A 14337-nucleotide genomic window follows, 5' to 3' on the forward strand; every position below is an offset into this window, starting at 1 on the left:
AACTATGCTGCTGAATCATATGTTTCATTCCTGGTTTGATTTTTTTATCTCATGATTTATTTATAATTTGTAATGATCCCCCAACGACCTGTTCTACTCGTTTTGGTAAAAACATAAGGGAACCATAGACCCAACTTTCGTTTGCCTCGCATATGAACTATAGTCAGTACATTCTCATTACGGTGGATGAAAGATATTTGAATGGGGAAAATGCGATTCTGGTACGGTAAACATTCTTAACAACCCGTTTTTGGTATGGTCGAGTTTCTGAAAACTGCATCCATTATGGTTAGAACTGTATCCCAGTAATGTCAGTTTATGGTTCATCAAACCATTACTATTACGGTTCAAAGAGGAACATAAACTGTATTTCGTGTGGTTCTACTACGGTTTTAATATATGCAGGAATCCTTTCTTCACCATAGAGTTGTTAAACAACGTGTAAATCCATTCAAATGCTCAGAAACAATGAGCTACACACATGGTTACCAATGGCTTTTAGGGCGAGATCATAAGTTATGCGAGATAGGATGATGAACAACGGATCTGCAAAATATGTTTTTAGTGGAATTTTTTTTTTCAGTGCAGCTTTTCTCTCAGTTACCAAAGCGCTCATTTTCAAAACCCGTCGCTTTCCAGTCCCGTTGACTTTTGCACTTTCCAACAGCTTTCATGATTGACAGGAAGAGAGACTGAAGCAGTTTCAGTAGGAAAAATTTTTCGCGTAAAGACGATCAATTTATTCGTTGATTCTGTGTAAAATTCTCAAGATTCAGCAGTAATTTGAAGAAAGTGAATGTTTTCGGGATTCGGTATTCTCGGATAAAGTGTTCTGCCGGGGGGAAATCGTTTGCTAGCGCGTGAAATATAGTTAAATCCGTGTATCGCAATGTGATGAATCAAGAAAATCGAAGAAACTAAACGAGCCAGGATAGAAGGGCAAAATTTGCACTCCTTGCTGGAAAAATAATCGATAATTTTACTGTGTGACCTATTAGCACATCTAGAGAGGCTAATTCAAGGAATAATCCGAGTGAAAAATTGTAAAATCGGATTGTTGCGCTTCGAAAACTAGAAGATAGAAATCCGGTGATCAGCAAACCGAAGCGAAGAAAGTGAAACCAAAGGAAAACACCCACTTTGGCTTTGTGCAGATCAAGCGAAGAGTGAAATCGTTATTTCATACATTTTGATAACAAGTGCCGTCTTATCGAGTTTCGAAGCAGCAGAAGAGTGAGTGGGCAGGAAGCAGCAAGAAAACAAGAGCCAAAGAAGCAGAAGGCACTATGAATGCGGCGGATCCCTTCGTGATTACGTCCCGCGAAAGGGCCAAGTATGGGGAGCAGTTCAAGTCACTTCAGCCGGTCAATGGAGTGGTGACCGGGGCGCAGGCCAAGGGCTTCTTCTTGCAGAGCCAGCTGCCGCCGTTGATCCTGGGACAGATTTGGTAAGATAAGAAGAAGTTAACTAAAGGAAGAATCGGTTTCATCAGTTTGAAAGTTATGGCTCGGGTTTCATTATCATTTTAGTGTGAATTATTGAAATGGAAGCTTGTATATACGATAATACTATTTAGTATCTTTATGTGGTTGTAATTTGCAAGAGGAATTGCTTTACTGCCTTCTCAAAGAAGTTTGATTTGATCAAAATGGTAAAATCATTCCTTTTTTAAATCGTGAACAAGATTTTTACTATTTACAGTAAAAGTAAATTATCAAACGTCAATTATTTACTAAATTAGTCCAATTGGTTTAAAGTAATACATTCCGAAGTCATGGCGTCAAGTGTGGGTTGTGTTTATTCCAAAGGCTAACAAAAAAGATAAAGCTTATTCAAACACGTTCGGACCAGTAAGTCTATCATAAATAATGCTGAACATAATGGAAAATCTTTTTGATCACTACATCAAAATAACTGTCTTAAAACTCAGTTTGCTTATCAATCCAGGAAATCTACTACAACTGCACACACCAATTTCAAAAATATATATAAAAAATTGAAGGTCCTGATGAGTCCTCTTCAGGATATTTCTCAATTCAATACCCTGATAGCCCTACATGTTATTCCTCTTCTTGAAATCCATCTACGATTGACTTGGTCTTAACCGACTCTAGTCACCTTTGTAGCCAATTAGTTACTCATGCTGATTTTGATTCTGATCATGACCCTGTTACATTTCAAATATCCCATGAAGCGATTCTCAATCCTATGAGCTCCACTTTCAATTATTTACGAGCCGACTGGAATATATATGAAACGTATATTGACTCTAATCTCGATGTTAACATTTCTTTACAAACTAAACTTGATATTGACAATGCTCTTGAAACTTTAACAAATTCCATTGTTGAAGCCAGGAGCATTGCAATTCCAAAATGTGAAGTAAAATTTGAATCCGTGGTTATAGACGATGATCCTAAACTCTTGATCCGTCTTAAAAACGTGAGGAGAAGGAAATTTTAACACACTCGCGATCCTGCTACAGTGAAACCTCCATGAGTGGATATTGAAGGGACCAGCGACTCATGGAAATATCGAGTCATGGAACAGCAACAATTATTGTTTGGAAAGCTGCTTCTAGGGACCATCATTTTATGACCATGAAATTATGTTTTTAGTATAGTTCCATGAGTCGATATCGAGTCATGGAACATCGACTCATGGAGGTATCACTGTATGAAAATTATATGGCAGGATTTGCAGAAAGAAATCAAGAAACGTTTTGCACAATTAAGAAACAAAACAGAAATACTAGCAAATACTTGTTTCACAGAAGTAATGTCGGTTGCAATAATCACGATTTTCATAAATTTCGTAGTTTTACCATGATTTTATTTATTTGTTATTTTGTCTCTTTTCGCGGCACATCAGTGATATTTGTAAATTTCAATATTCTCTACGGAAAACATTCATTCTTTTCGTAATCCATTCAAGAATTCTAGCAAAAAAACTTACATCGAATGTACTTTGTGATTCCTCCACGAACTATTCAGGTATTCAACCATGAGCTTTGAAGAGATTCCTGTAAGAATTCCTACGAGAATTTCTTCATAAATTATTTTCGTACTTTTCAGTGCTTTCTCCAAGAACTCCTTTACCAGTTTTCACTGAGTTCATCCTGGGATTTTCACAGAAAATCATCCATTTCTGATCACCAGAAAATTCCTCTCAAATTGCTCAAAAAATCACTTGAAGAATTCCGCCAGAGAATGTATTAGAAATTCTTTTAATTATTTCTCCTGGAAGATCCTCTACGTACTTATTATATATAAATTTTAATTGTCAGTTTAAAGTATCCTCCAGCTGTGTATTGAAAATTTGCTTAGGATTTTCAGGAATAACTGAGAATTTCTTCAAAACATAGTACACAAAATTCTATGACTCTCATCAAATATGTCTTCAAGATCACCAAGCAAGGATTCATTCCACGACTTCTTTAGAGAGTTCATCAACAGTTATTTTGAAGTTCTTCCTAAATTTTGCTACAGAATTGTTTGAAAAAAAAAACCGCAGCAAAAATTATCGTTCTTGCTAAACAATTAAATGATTCGTTATTCTAAGAATTCCTCGTAATCTTTCACAAGAATTTCATGAGCAATTGTAAGAATTAAATTAGAAATATTTTATTCATGATTTTTCAGAGAAGTTCTCCGCAGATGTCTCTGCATTTTTACACAGATATTTTTTTAGATTTCTCTGAAATCAAGCAGCAACGTCCGGCATTCCTGCAAAACTCTCTTGAAAATATTTTTTTTATTTTTTCAGCGATGCTTAATTTAGACATTTTTAAAGAATTCTAACATACCTATAAAGTACCTAGCGAAATACATTCAACTGTTCTTTCAAAGACTCTTCCGCGAAAATACTCAAAGATTTCAAAGTAATTTGTTCAGGGGTTTCTGAGAGTAGTTTATCATTGTTTCTCTAAGATTCTTCCGAAAAGATTCATCTGAGTATTGTCAAGGGATTTTTTTTCTTTATACGATGCTTTTCGGAATTTTTTGAAGACATTTTTTATCAGATTTACTAAGATTTTGCAATTTGTTCTATAACTTTTTTAAAATTTCTCCAGAAGTTCCATAAAATATTATTTCAGGGTCTAGAAATAACTCCATTTTTTCCGAATGGTAATCTCAGGATTCTTCCATATATAACATTAAAAAAATTATCCACTCTCTCAGCCCAAGGCTGGTTCATCCCCGTCACATCAGAATCTTCTTAACAAATTATTCTGAAATCTATCCTTCCTTGACTTCTGGTTTTCTAACATTCTGCCAGCAAGTCTCTAGAAATTCCGCCCTAGTGGGCTCTGCCAATAATTGATAAAATTATTTTCAGAGAAGTGTTTCAAGGAAGATCAATACAATTTTTTCACTTTCCTACTTCTCAGTTATTTTGCTACATATTTCTCTACAGATTCCTGAACCACTATGCTAATTTCAGAAGCAAATCTTTTTTTGGGGTTTTCAACAAATTTCCTTCAAAGATTCGCAGGCAAGTGACAATTCAAAAACAATATTTTTTCAATTCTTGAATAATCCGGGGATTTGAAGCAAAATTTCTGAAAAAGAATACATAGAAAAAATGTTTGACGCATTTTTCTATGTATTTTGGAAATATTTGTTAAGGACTTTTGATGAACTTTGCGAATATTGTTTTTGGAAAAACTATATAAAGGGATTCACAGAAGAATACTAGTAGATCATTCAGCGAAATATCTCATTATTAGGTTTGACAGAATCAACGGTTTTTTTGGGGAATTGCGAGGAAAAATTTAGTTACATATTTTAGGTTAATTCAGGAACATATTCCGGAATCAATTTACTAATAAAAAGTAGACATACAAGGCTATGAAAATATGAACAATTCCCACGATATTATTTGACTTATTTACAAGAGATTTTCAAAAGTTCTGAAGCCACCTTTCAATATTCCTTGAGGGATTTGATTATACTACTATGAGGAATGCCGAAGTTTAAAAAAAATGCTACAAATGGAAATTAATCGAATATAATTATGAAATAATAACTTTTCTTGGGAAAACATAGTTTAAGCGATAATTTGTTACATTATTTTTCACACCAGCTTAAATTTCTGCCATTCATCTAAAGAAAGCTTGGATATGCCAAAACTCCTTGAAAGCTATGCCTTATTTTTCGACAAAAAATTTTGTTATGTATTGTCTAAGAAATTCTTTTAGCAATTCTGTCTATTATTTGAATTTTTTTTTGACATTATACGAGTTGGAGTTAATGCATGGATTTCTTTAGAGAATTCTCATCACCGGACACCTCGAGCAGGGTATTCTCCAAAAACATAATAAATCAGAATGCAGAGAACCTGCTGCTTTATGCTGAAACAGTATTATTTTGATTTGGAGCGAATTATGGGAATCGAATATTGATGCTATTTTTGTACCAGGGTATTTTTTGCAACAGAGACGTCGAAAAATTGCGCTTATCGCGTACAACAAAAAGTTATTTCTCACAGTAACCATTCGATCGACAGCAACGATTAAGCTATCGGTTGTCGCACGATCTAATATATGTGAATTAGAGTTCCCAATCCTGGGAACATTTCTCGGGAAATCCACAAAATTGAAATTTGGAATACCCATTAACTCTGATTACACTGCGGAACACGGTTTTGTCTCAAGAACCAAAATACCGCTATTTGCAAAATTAAGGGTTGCTGAGTCCATTGCCGTTTTCAGAAATATCATGGCACGTCTAGTTTTTGAGATATTGACTGTTGAAAATGCTAAATTTGACTGTTTCAGCCAACTTGCATGCAAGTTTTCCAACTTGTACGGCAATTTGTTTGCTCAATTTGTCACAGAATTCAAACTTTATGTACAGAACAATAATTATCAACGAAGTTCATAATATTTTCGATGGTAAAATTTTATTTTTTGGTGGTTCAGAAAAGTATTGTATTATGCCATATAAGAGAAACGAAGAATTTTATATGAAGACTACAAACATGTTGAAAAAAATTGATTTAACCTAAATTTTATCGTAAAATTTCAACTGTTTTGTATCTAAATTGAAAGTTCAAGTCCTATTTAGCATGTTTGGTAGATTATATCACAAAAAAGTTTGATAAATCATACTTTAAATTTCATGTAAACATCAATAAAACCAGTGTTTTATACAACTTTGGCGACCTGTAGCTAAAAATTGTGACGTGCTGGAACATTTCTGAGAACGGCATCAGATTCAGCGACCCAAAATTTACTAGAAACACATAGTTTGATCCTTGAGACACGCGAAAGTGTCATATTTGCTACGCTGTGTTATCTGCTTTGAAATCGTAAACTTATCTGAAATTGCTCCCTCTTGCTCCAACAATATTGTACAATTATGCCCAATTTCGTGGCCTTGCGGTTAGCGACGTCAGTTGTCTAGGCGTATTGTGCCACGAAGTGTGGGTTCGGTTCCCACTCCAGTCGGTGGAAACTTTTTGTCAAACGAAACATCAATCACTGGGATACTGGGTATTTCGTGTGGTCCGTTGCCTAATGTTAGTGATCGTTCAGTCTGTGCAGCTTATGTGCTGAAGACGGTGTAAATTGTTTTTTTTTTTAACGCTGTCGAATGCTTTTTCTATGTCTAGAAGAGCAAGACCAGTAGAATAGCCTTCAGGTTTGTTGGAACGAATTAAATTTGTACACGTAAAAGTTGATGAGTGGTCGAATGTCCATACCGGCAGGCCTGGTAGCGAGTCACTTTTTAGTGACTTGGTCACTTTTCTCGACCTGGTCACTAAAAAGTCGCTATTTGAAACAAAAAGTCACTTTTTTCGGACATATGGTCACTAAAGTCTCACATGGGTGCATGGCGGAATCAGTTTAAAATGTTATTTATGATACAATTGTTTTGGATACTTCGATTACTGAGTATGTTAAATTTTAGATAATTCTTGAGGATATGTTTTCGTTTCCGAACGTTTATTTTGGACTTATGTTTGTTTTTATGTTAAAAATCATGAAAATTGTCTTACATAATTAATGGACCGCCCCTAATTTTAGTCACTAAAGTCACTATTATTTTGCTGACTGCTACCAGCCCTGATACCGGAATCCAAACTGCTGTTCATTGGCAAAATGTGACTTATAGTCCCTTGAGAGACCTTTCAAGACGACTTTGAACAAACGTTCAGTTTTGTCGTCATAAGTAAAAAAAATATGCTTCTTCTCTTCAAGATGTTTGAGAAGTTCGCGATCTTTAAGAGTTTCCGGCAAAATGCGACAGTCTCCTTCCTTTGCGATTTGGAAGGAAACCTTGATTCCCCTAATGAAGTTCAAGATCTCCTGGCCTAAATCCCCCAAATTCGGAACAACTGACCACGATAGGCGGCACTCTTTGCTTCCTCACTTAAATCAAAGAGCCTGGGCTAGAGGCTGCTTTGATTTGGTGTTCGGAAAATTTGTCTAGAGCATCGAACTGATTGCTCATTTCGATGAAATTATCAACATTATTCATTTCACCCTTGGAAGAAAGTTCGCATTCCGGAGAAACGTCCTTTCTTCCATTCTTGCCACGTTAAGTGACAGTTTTAAATTCCACCTTTTTGGAAGGAAGTTGTGGATTCAGAGATTCACCCTTCATTTGTGATTGCAACCATGTTTATGGAGACCTTTCGAAACGTTTTTTTTTTCAAGACGATGTCCAAGAAGAATTACCACCGCTAGCTTTCACCAACGGTCCAACGAAAATTAGAAAGCATGAATCCTAATAAGCATCGAAAAGGGAAATAGTAGAAAAATAGTTTTCACTTCACTTTTTTGTTAAATTTAGGGGAGGGATTATTAGAGTATGTTTAAAACTACTAAATGAACTTTAACACTTCACTTTTTGCAAAAAATAAAATACTCAAATCACTAGTAAGGCGAGCAAATACCTTTAAACTCTAATATGTAGCTCGCCTTACTAGTGATTTCATTATTTTATTTTTTGCAAAAAGTGAAGTGTTAAAGTTCAATTGGTCGGCGTTAGGTCAGAGTGGACCAAGTGACATTTTTCATATTTTGAGAAAAATGGACTTAAAGTCTAACGCTTTGTAATTTTTTAACTCATTAAAGTTTTGGTTCAATATTTCTACATATCTTTGTGTTACTTTCAAACAATATAATGTGAAGTGATAATCATACAAAATCATAATCCAAACCTATGATATTACGATTTTTTGATGGACTATGTGTGCTTGGTCTACTCTGATTGAACTTAATACCACCGTTCAGTGAGTTGGTTCGTTCTGACTGAACAATTTCTAGGAAAATAATGATCATCATGGTCAAACTGGATGCATATCTCAAAGATAAACAGATTATCAAGACCTTTCGAAACCAATATCGTAAATTCTTCAATAATCCATATCATCAATCCCGAAATCAGTGGGATTATGATTGCTTGAAAATTGATGTTTTGCAGGGTCGGGCATTGAAGACCAGAAATATTCAAATATGTGTTCAGTCCGAGTGGACCAAGTGAAAATCTTGAGTACCGACCAAAATTTACTGGTCCAATAAGCGGGTTCTAGGACATTCCATACATACACCATAGAGAAGCCATAAACTTCTATCGGACTCTGAAATTGACTCAAAACATGCAATAATCAATCAGTTTATTGCTTTTCAACACTTGGTCCACTCTGTCTGCACAGAAATTGTTGCAATTTCTGACCACCCATTCAAATATGGAAAATGGCCAAAAATCAAAATCAAATGTATCAAATAAGCAATATTTGTGAATTTCTATTGATGGATGAGTAGAAAAATCATTTGATGTCGAAAAATCTGGCAAAACTCTTGAAATGTTTTTAATATCCTCACATTCCTCAGCGCGCTGATCATTTTCGCTGATATGGTAATAAGCACTTGGTCCGCTCTGACTGCACTTTTTTATCGATTTTTATTGATCATCCAATGTAAATTTATTACATATCTCTAACAGTTTACAGTATTCATCAAATCTAAGGTAATTCCGCATATAATGAACGATTAATCCAATTTTCTCATGTTTTGTACTTGGTCCCCTCTGACTTAACGCCGACCAATTAGTAGTTTTAGAAAAAATAGTACCTACTGAAAAGTACCTTTTTTATTTTAGCACTGAGAAGTACTGTTCGGTGTAAATGGTGTTTGATATAAATACCGATTTGGGTATCTTGAATCGGTGCGATAAAAGCTTTTGTGCGAACCAAACCTATATGACATTTAATATTATTTTTTCTTTTCCATTCACTCTATTTTCAGGGCTCTAGCCGATACGGATTCAGATGGAAAGATGACATTGGGAGAGTTCAGCATCGCTTGCAAGTTGATCAACTTAAAATTGCGAGGTTTCGAGATACCGAAAACTCTCCCACCAACATTGATAGCTTCCTTGACTGCGGTGGGAGGCACTCCGACTCTGACGCCAACCTCCGGCCTTAGCCCTCTGGATCCATTGAAATCTCTCTCGAACTCAATCCAACCAAACATGCCGCCAGCAGTTCAACCCCAGCCGGCTATGGTCCCTCACGCCGTTCCGCATGCCATCGTTCCCCCTATGATGAACAACCAAATGCCCGGCATGGTTCAACAACCGTTAATGTCCGGTGTTCCCGCTAAACCCGCCATACCACCACAGCCATTGATAGCTGCCGCTCAACCCCCATTGATTCCAATGCAACCAATGATGCCACAAAGTGGATCCATGCCACCCATGGCAGGATCTATTCCACCTATGATGCCACCACAACCACAGCAACCGCTTATCGCTGGTCTCGGAGGAATGCCAGCTTACCAATCGGCTCCTGCTCCGGCAGCTGGCGTTGGTATCGTAAAGCCGTTGATCGATCCAATTGGAGGCATGACCAGTCCTCCGTTAGTACCCGGAATCCAACCGGTCATGCCAATGCAATCGGCCATGGGTGGTATCCCTGCTACGGCCGGTGTGATTCCTCAGTCAGTTCCTGCTGCCGTTCCTGCTCCGCCTACTCCACCCCAATCCGGTGGCGGAACTCCCCAGCGATCCATGTCGATATCCGAACGTGCACCATCCATTGAATCTCCGTAAGTATTACCTATTATTTACAATACAGTGATAGACATTCGTGTAACCAAGCTACTAAAATGTATCAGAAATATCTAGATAATTATTTCATTTTGGTCTTAGCCATGCAATAACTAATACTCTTTCACATGTAGCACACATACATTTGTGGATATTGTTTTTTCATTGTGAGTTCAAATATCGCAATTCGTGAAAAATACTAAATCGAAAATTAACATCAAATTGAATTAATTTACTCTTTACGCGTGGATGTATAAATTATGGATGAAATTATGAAAAAAATCCACGTGCTCGGCTGGGATTCGAACCCAGGACTCTTGTCTTACAGACGAGTGCTTTATCAACTAAGCTACCGAGCCACTTGGTGACCCAATAACTCAGTTGGTTACAAGTTTAGAATTCAAATCCCCATAGATCATGCAGATATTTTTCATAACCCACATCCATCCATCTCATGTATACTACACACGCGAGTAGAGCGAGTTCGAATTATTTTGTGTTGAAACTGTTTGCCTATTATCCTGAAGGTGTCTGGGTTCGATTCCCGATCGGTCTAGGATCTTTTCGAAATGGAAATAAATTCGTAATGGAAATTTCCTTGACTTCCCTGGGCATAGAGTATAATCGTACCTGCCACACGATATACGAATGCGAAAATGGCAACTTTGGCTCCCAGTTAATAACTGTGGAAGTGCTCATAAGAACACTAAGCTGAGAGCTCTGTCCCAGTGAGGACGTTAATGCCAAGCAGATTAGAAGAAGATAAGTATAACAAATATCTAGAGGAAATTCTAGGATAGTTTTGGAAAAAAATGAGAAAATTACTGGAGGTAGTAGCTTTGGAGTTCTCAAGGATTTTCTGGAGCAAGTTCTGGAGAAATTCCCCTATGCATCCTTTGAAAAATCTGGGAGAATTGGTAGAGATATTTCTGGAGACATCCCTATAAGAGATCCTCAAACTATTCTAAATAAAATAACTATGTTAACTCCTGAAGCTTTTCCTCGGGGAATCTGAGACGAAATTCCTAGAGAGTATGTTGAACCCGTTATAGTCTCTGGAGGTTTTTTTTGAGTTTGTACAATTTTACATCAGAATAAGGCAAAAAGAAAGTTTAGACACCGTTTTGGTTGATAGAGATACTTTAGAGATGATGGGGGTTCGTGGTTTAATGGCTACCGCTTCTGCTTCTTAAGCAGAAGGTCATGGGTTCAATCCCAGGCCCGTCCCTTTCCTCGTACTTTCTAGTTGTATCTTTAACTTGCTTCTATCTACCACTTTTAATATATCACAGTTGATCTATCACAGTTCATAGTGTCAATAGCCGTAGCGGTAAACGCGCAGCTATTCAGCATGACCAAGCTGAGGGTCGTGGGTTCGAATCCCACCGGTCGAGGATCTTTTCGGGTTGAAAATTTTCTCGACTTCCCAGGGCATAGAGTATCTTCGTACCTGCCACACGATATACACATGCAAAAATGGTCATTGGCATAGTAAGCTCTCAGTGAATAACTGTGGAAGTGCTCATAAGAACACTAAGCTGAGAAGCAGGCTCTGTCCCAGTGGGGACGTAACGCCAGAAAGAAGAAGAAGAAGAAGTGTCAATAGGGCAACTGCTTCCATTAAGAGAGTGCCAGCGGAACAGCAGCTGACGATAGCTCGACTCAGTAAATATTTTCCAAACAACTCGAAGCCTTCAAAAAGGCTGTTTTTATTTCGGCTGTCCAAATAAGAAGAAAAACCTTTCAACTTTAACTTAATCGATGTTTATTATACGATGGTTGAAAGAAAACTGATGATCCACGAACAAACTTATTTTTATATATATTTCTCAATTCGCCACCCATCAATCAGCGCAAGCCTCGTTGCCATTGGTCGGTGGAACGTAGCAAACATGTTCCTACATTTCGCTCAGTCCGGGTGATGTTGGTCGTTGCATCTGCTGGAGTGGTTAGCCACCGCTCTTCGCTCATCAGCCGCCAGCCAATGCATACTCATTGCCATTCGGATGGGTAGTGCGTGTTTTGATATATTTATTTATTTATTTGACGTCAAACATTTTGTAGACCATTCTTATAAGGCGATAGGGTGATGACTGTTAAAAAATTCACAAACATTCGCTCTGTGCGCGAACACATAGCATTTGCTAGAATTCGAGACGGACAGAAATAAACCGTTTCCCTACGCTTCCATTCTTTCATCATTATAGCACGCCTTTCCTTATGCCTGATACATAGGCAGTCTGCTGACCAAACCCTCTAAGCAAGCCTCTCTGCCATAAAAATTACCACCCCTTCACCCTTTCCGTATGAACTGGCGTAGACGCAGTAATATATACGGTCTATCGTGGGAGCCTGTTGAATGCATCATCAACTTCTTCCCTTTCCCCTCATTGGTCTGCATTCTGACGTGGCAGACACCATTGTTGCCTAAAAATAGGAGATCACCAGCACTTAGAAACTGACGGTGTCTGTTAATCCCAAGCAGTCATCTGGTGGGTTCCTTGTGTAAGTGCAGCTGATCTGGCGATACTGGAGTAGCAACCAAGGGCGGCAAATCAAGCTCAAGTTCAAGTTCAAGTGTGGTATACCCTACCTAAAATCCTCTCAAGACCCCTAATGCTCCTAGAAATAATTTCGTAACCATGCCACTGCATGATATTAATAAAACAATGAAAAAAGATATTACTTAAGTTCTTTTATCGCAGTTTTCAATTTTTCCCTTAGTGATTCGATAATACTCCGGATAATCGAGTCCGACCTGTACTTTGGTTTTCATGCCAAAAAATGTGGTACTCGGGTAAATGAATGTCAACCACCGTAGTTTATTGAACCTTGATCGTAGTCATTAAAAATCTAATTTTTTTTCTCAACATTACAGGCAAGTCGAATGGGCCATCAAGGGGCCGGCAAAACTCAAATACACCCAACTCTTCAACACAACGGATCGCAACCGAAGTGGTCACCTCACCGGGCCGCAAGCACGTAACATCATGGTCCAGACCAAGCTTCCCCAGGCGACATTGGCACAGATTTGGGCCCTGGCTGATATGGATTCCGATGGTCGTCTGGGTTGCGAAGAGTTTGTTCTGGCCATGTATCTGTGCGATCTTGCGCTGCAGGGAGAAAAGATACCGACCACTTTGCCACCGGAGATGATTCCGCCTTCCTTCCGTAAGACCACTTCCCGGCATGGCTCGGTCGTTGGCTCGCGGCACGGTTCAGTTTCGTCGCAGGGGGCACCGGTCCATCCGGCTATAGTGGATGCCGATCCACTATCCGGGTTGCCACAGTGTAAGTGCTTTTCTCTTATTTTCTTCTTCTTCTTCTTCTTCTTCTGGGCAGGGCTGGTAGCATAGCATTAATTTTTGTATGTAATAATTATCACACAAGATTCCCTTAAACCTCCATAATTCCTTCAAAGATTCTTGCAGGAGCTTTCCCCTTCAAAAGTTTATTATGCATTTAACAAAGAATTTCATCAGTACTTTAGGATTTTCGTAAGAACAATCTCTCGGAATAGACTGGACTGGACTTCTAATTTTTTTTTTTTTTGAAAAATACCGTTGACATTTCTCTAAAGGGACTTTTTGAAAATATTCTAGAAGAATCTGTTGAAGAATTCTTGATGAATCTGTAGAGTGTTTAAGGAAGGTATTCTCAGGAAAGTTTTTGATTGAAATGCATATAAACAAATCTGAACGAAATTTGGAGAAAAAATCTTCAGAAATTCTCTGGAGTAATTTCTAAAGAAATCCTTAGAGAAATCTTACAAAAAATCGGAAGGAAAACTTAAGATGAAATCCGGGAGGGTTAAGGACTTTCTCGAGAAATTTATGGCGACTCCCGAGTGTATCTCAAGAAATCTCTGTAGTAGTATAGGGTATACGGTTTTGTTGAAGGTGTTGTGAACGAAAACATTAGATAAATTCTATTAGGAATCCGTTAAAGATCCATTTGATTAGCTCCCGAAGAAATCTGTTTTATTTTTCAACTCATTTACGCCTAGTGATCTATTTTAAGATCAGAAGCCTCGAACTCTCAGTAATCTATTTTGACATGAGTTACTTTTATGCATACAGTTAAGTTTTTAGACAAAACGGATTTGTTTCGGAAAAGTTGTAAATGAGATCAAGGGCAGTCTAATGATAGGATTTTCAATTCAAATTTCTTCCATTAGGTTGCGCTGTACGCATAAAATATTTCATTTTTTTTAGTTGTTTTGTCAGCAGCTCTTGTCGGCATCACCACGCTTGTCCTGTGTTACAATAAGCGTGGTTTC

The 14337-nt window shown here is 37.7% G+C and overlaps 1 protein-coding gene across 5 annotated transcripts in view; it reads left to right on the plus strand.

Moving 5' to 3' along the window:
* The first annotated feature begins 670 nt into the window (after positions 1-670).
* LOC5570923 (intersectin-1) overlaps positions 671-14337 on the plus strand; it is a 30001-nt gene continuing 16334 nt past the window's right edge. For all 5 annotated transcript variants that reach the window (XR_002500507.1, XM_021844908.1, XM_021844907.1 and 2 more), the window contains exons 1-3: positions 671-1447; positions 9257-10057; positions 12937-13349. Coding sequence is in view for 4 of the 5 variants with exons in the window: in XM_021844908.1 (XP_021700600.1) it covers positions 1287-1447; positions 9257-10057; positions 12937-13349 (1375 nt within the window). In the remaining variant the exon portion in view is untranslated. The remainder of the gene's footprint in view (positions 1448-9256; positions 10058-12936; positions 13350-14337) is intronic.

Source organism: Aedes aegypti, chromosome 2, assembly GCF_002204515.2.
Source record: "Aedes aegypti strain LVP_AGWG chromosome 2, AaegL5.0 Primary Assembly, whole genome shotgun sequence".
Lineage (NCBI taxonomy): Eukaryota > Metazoa > Arthropoda > Insecta > Diptera > Culicidae > Aedes > Aedes aegypti.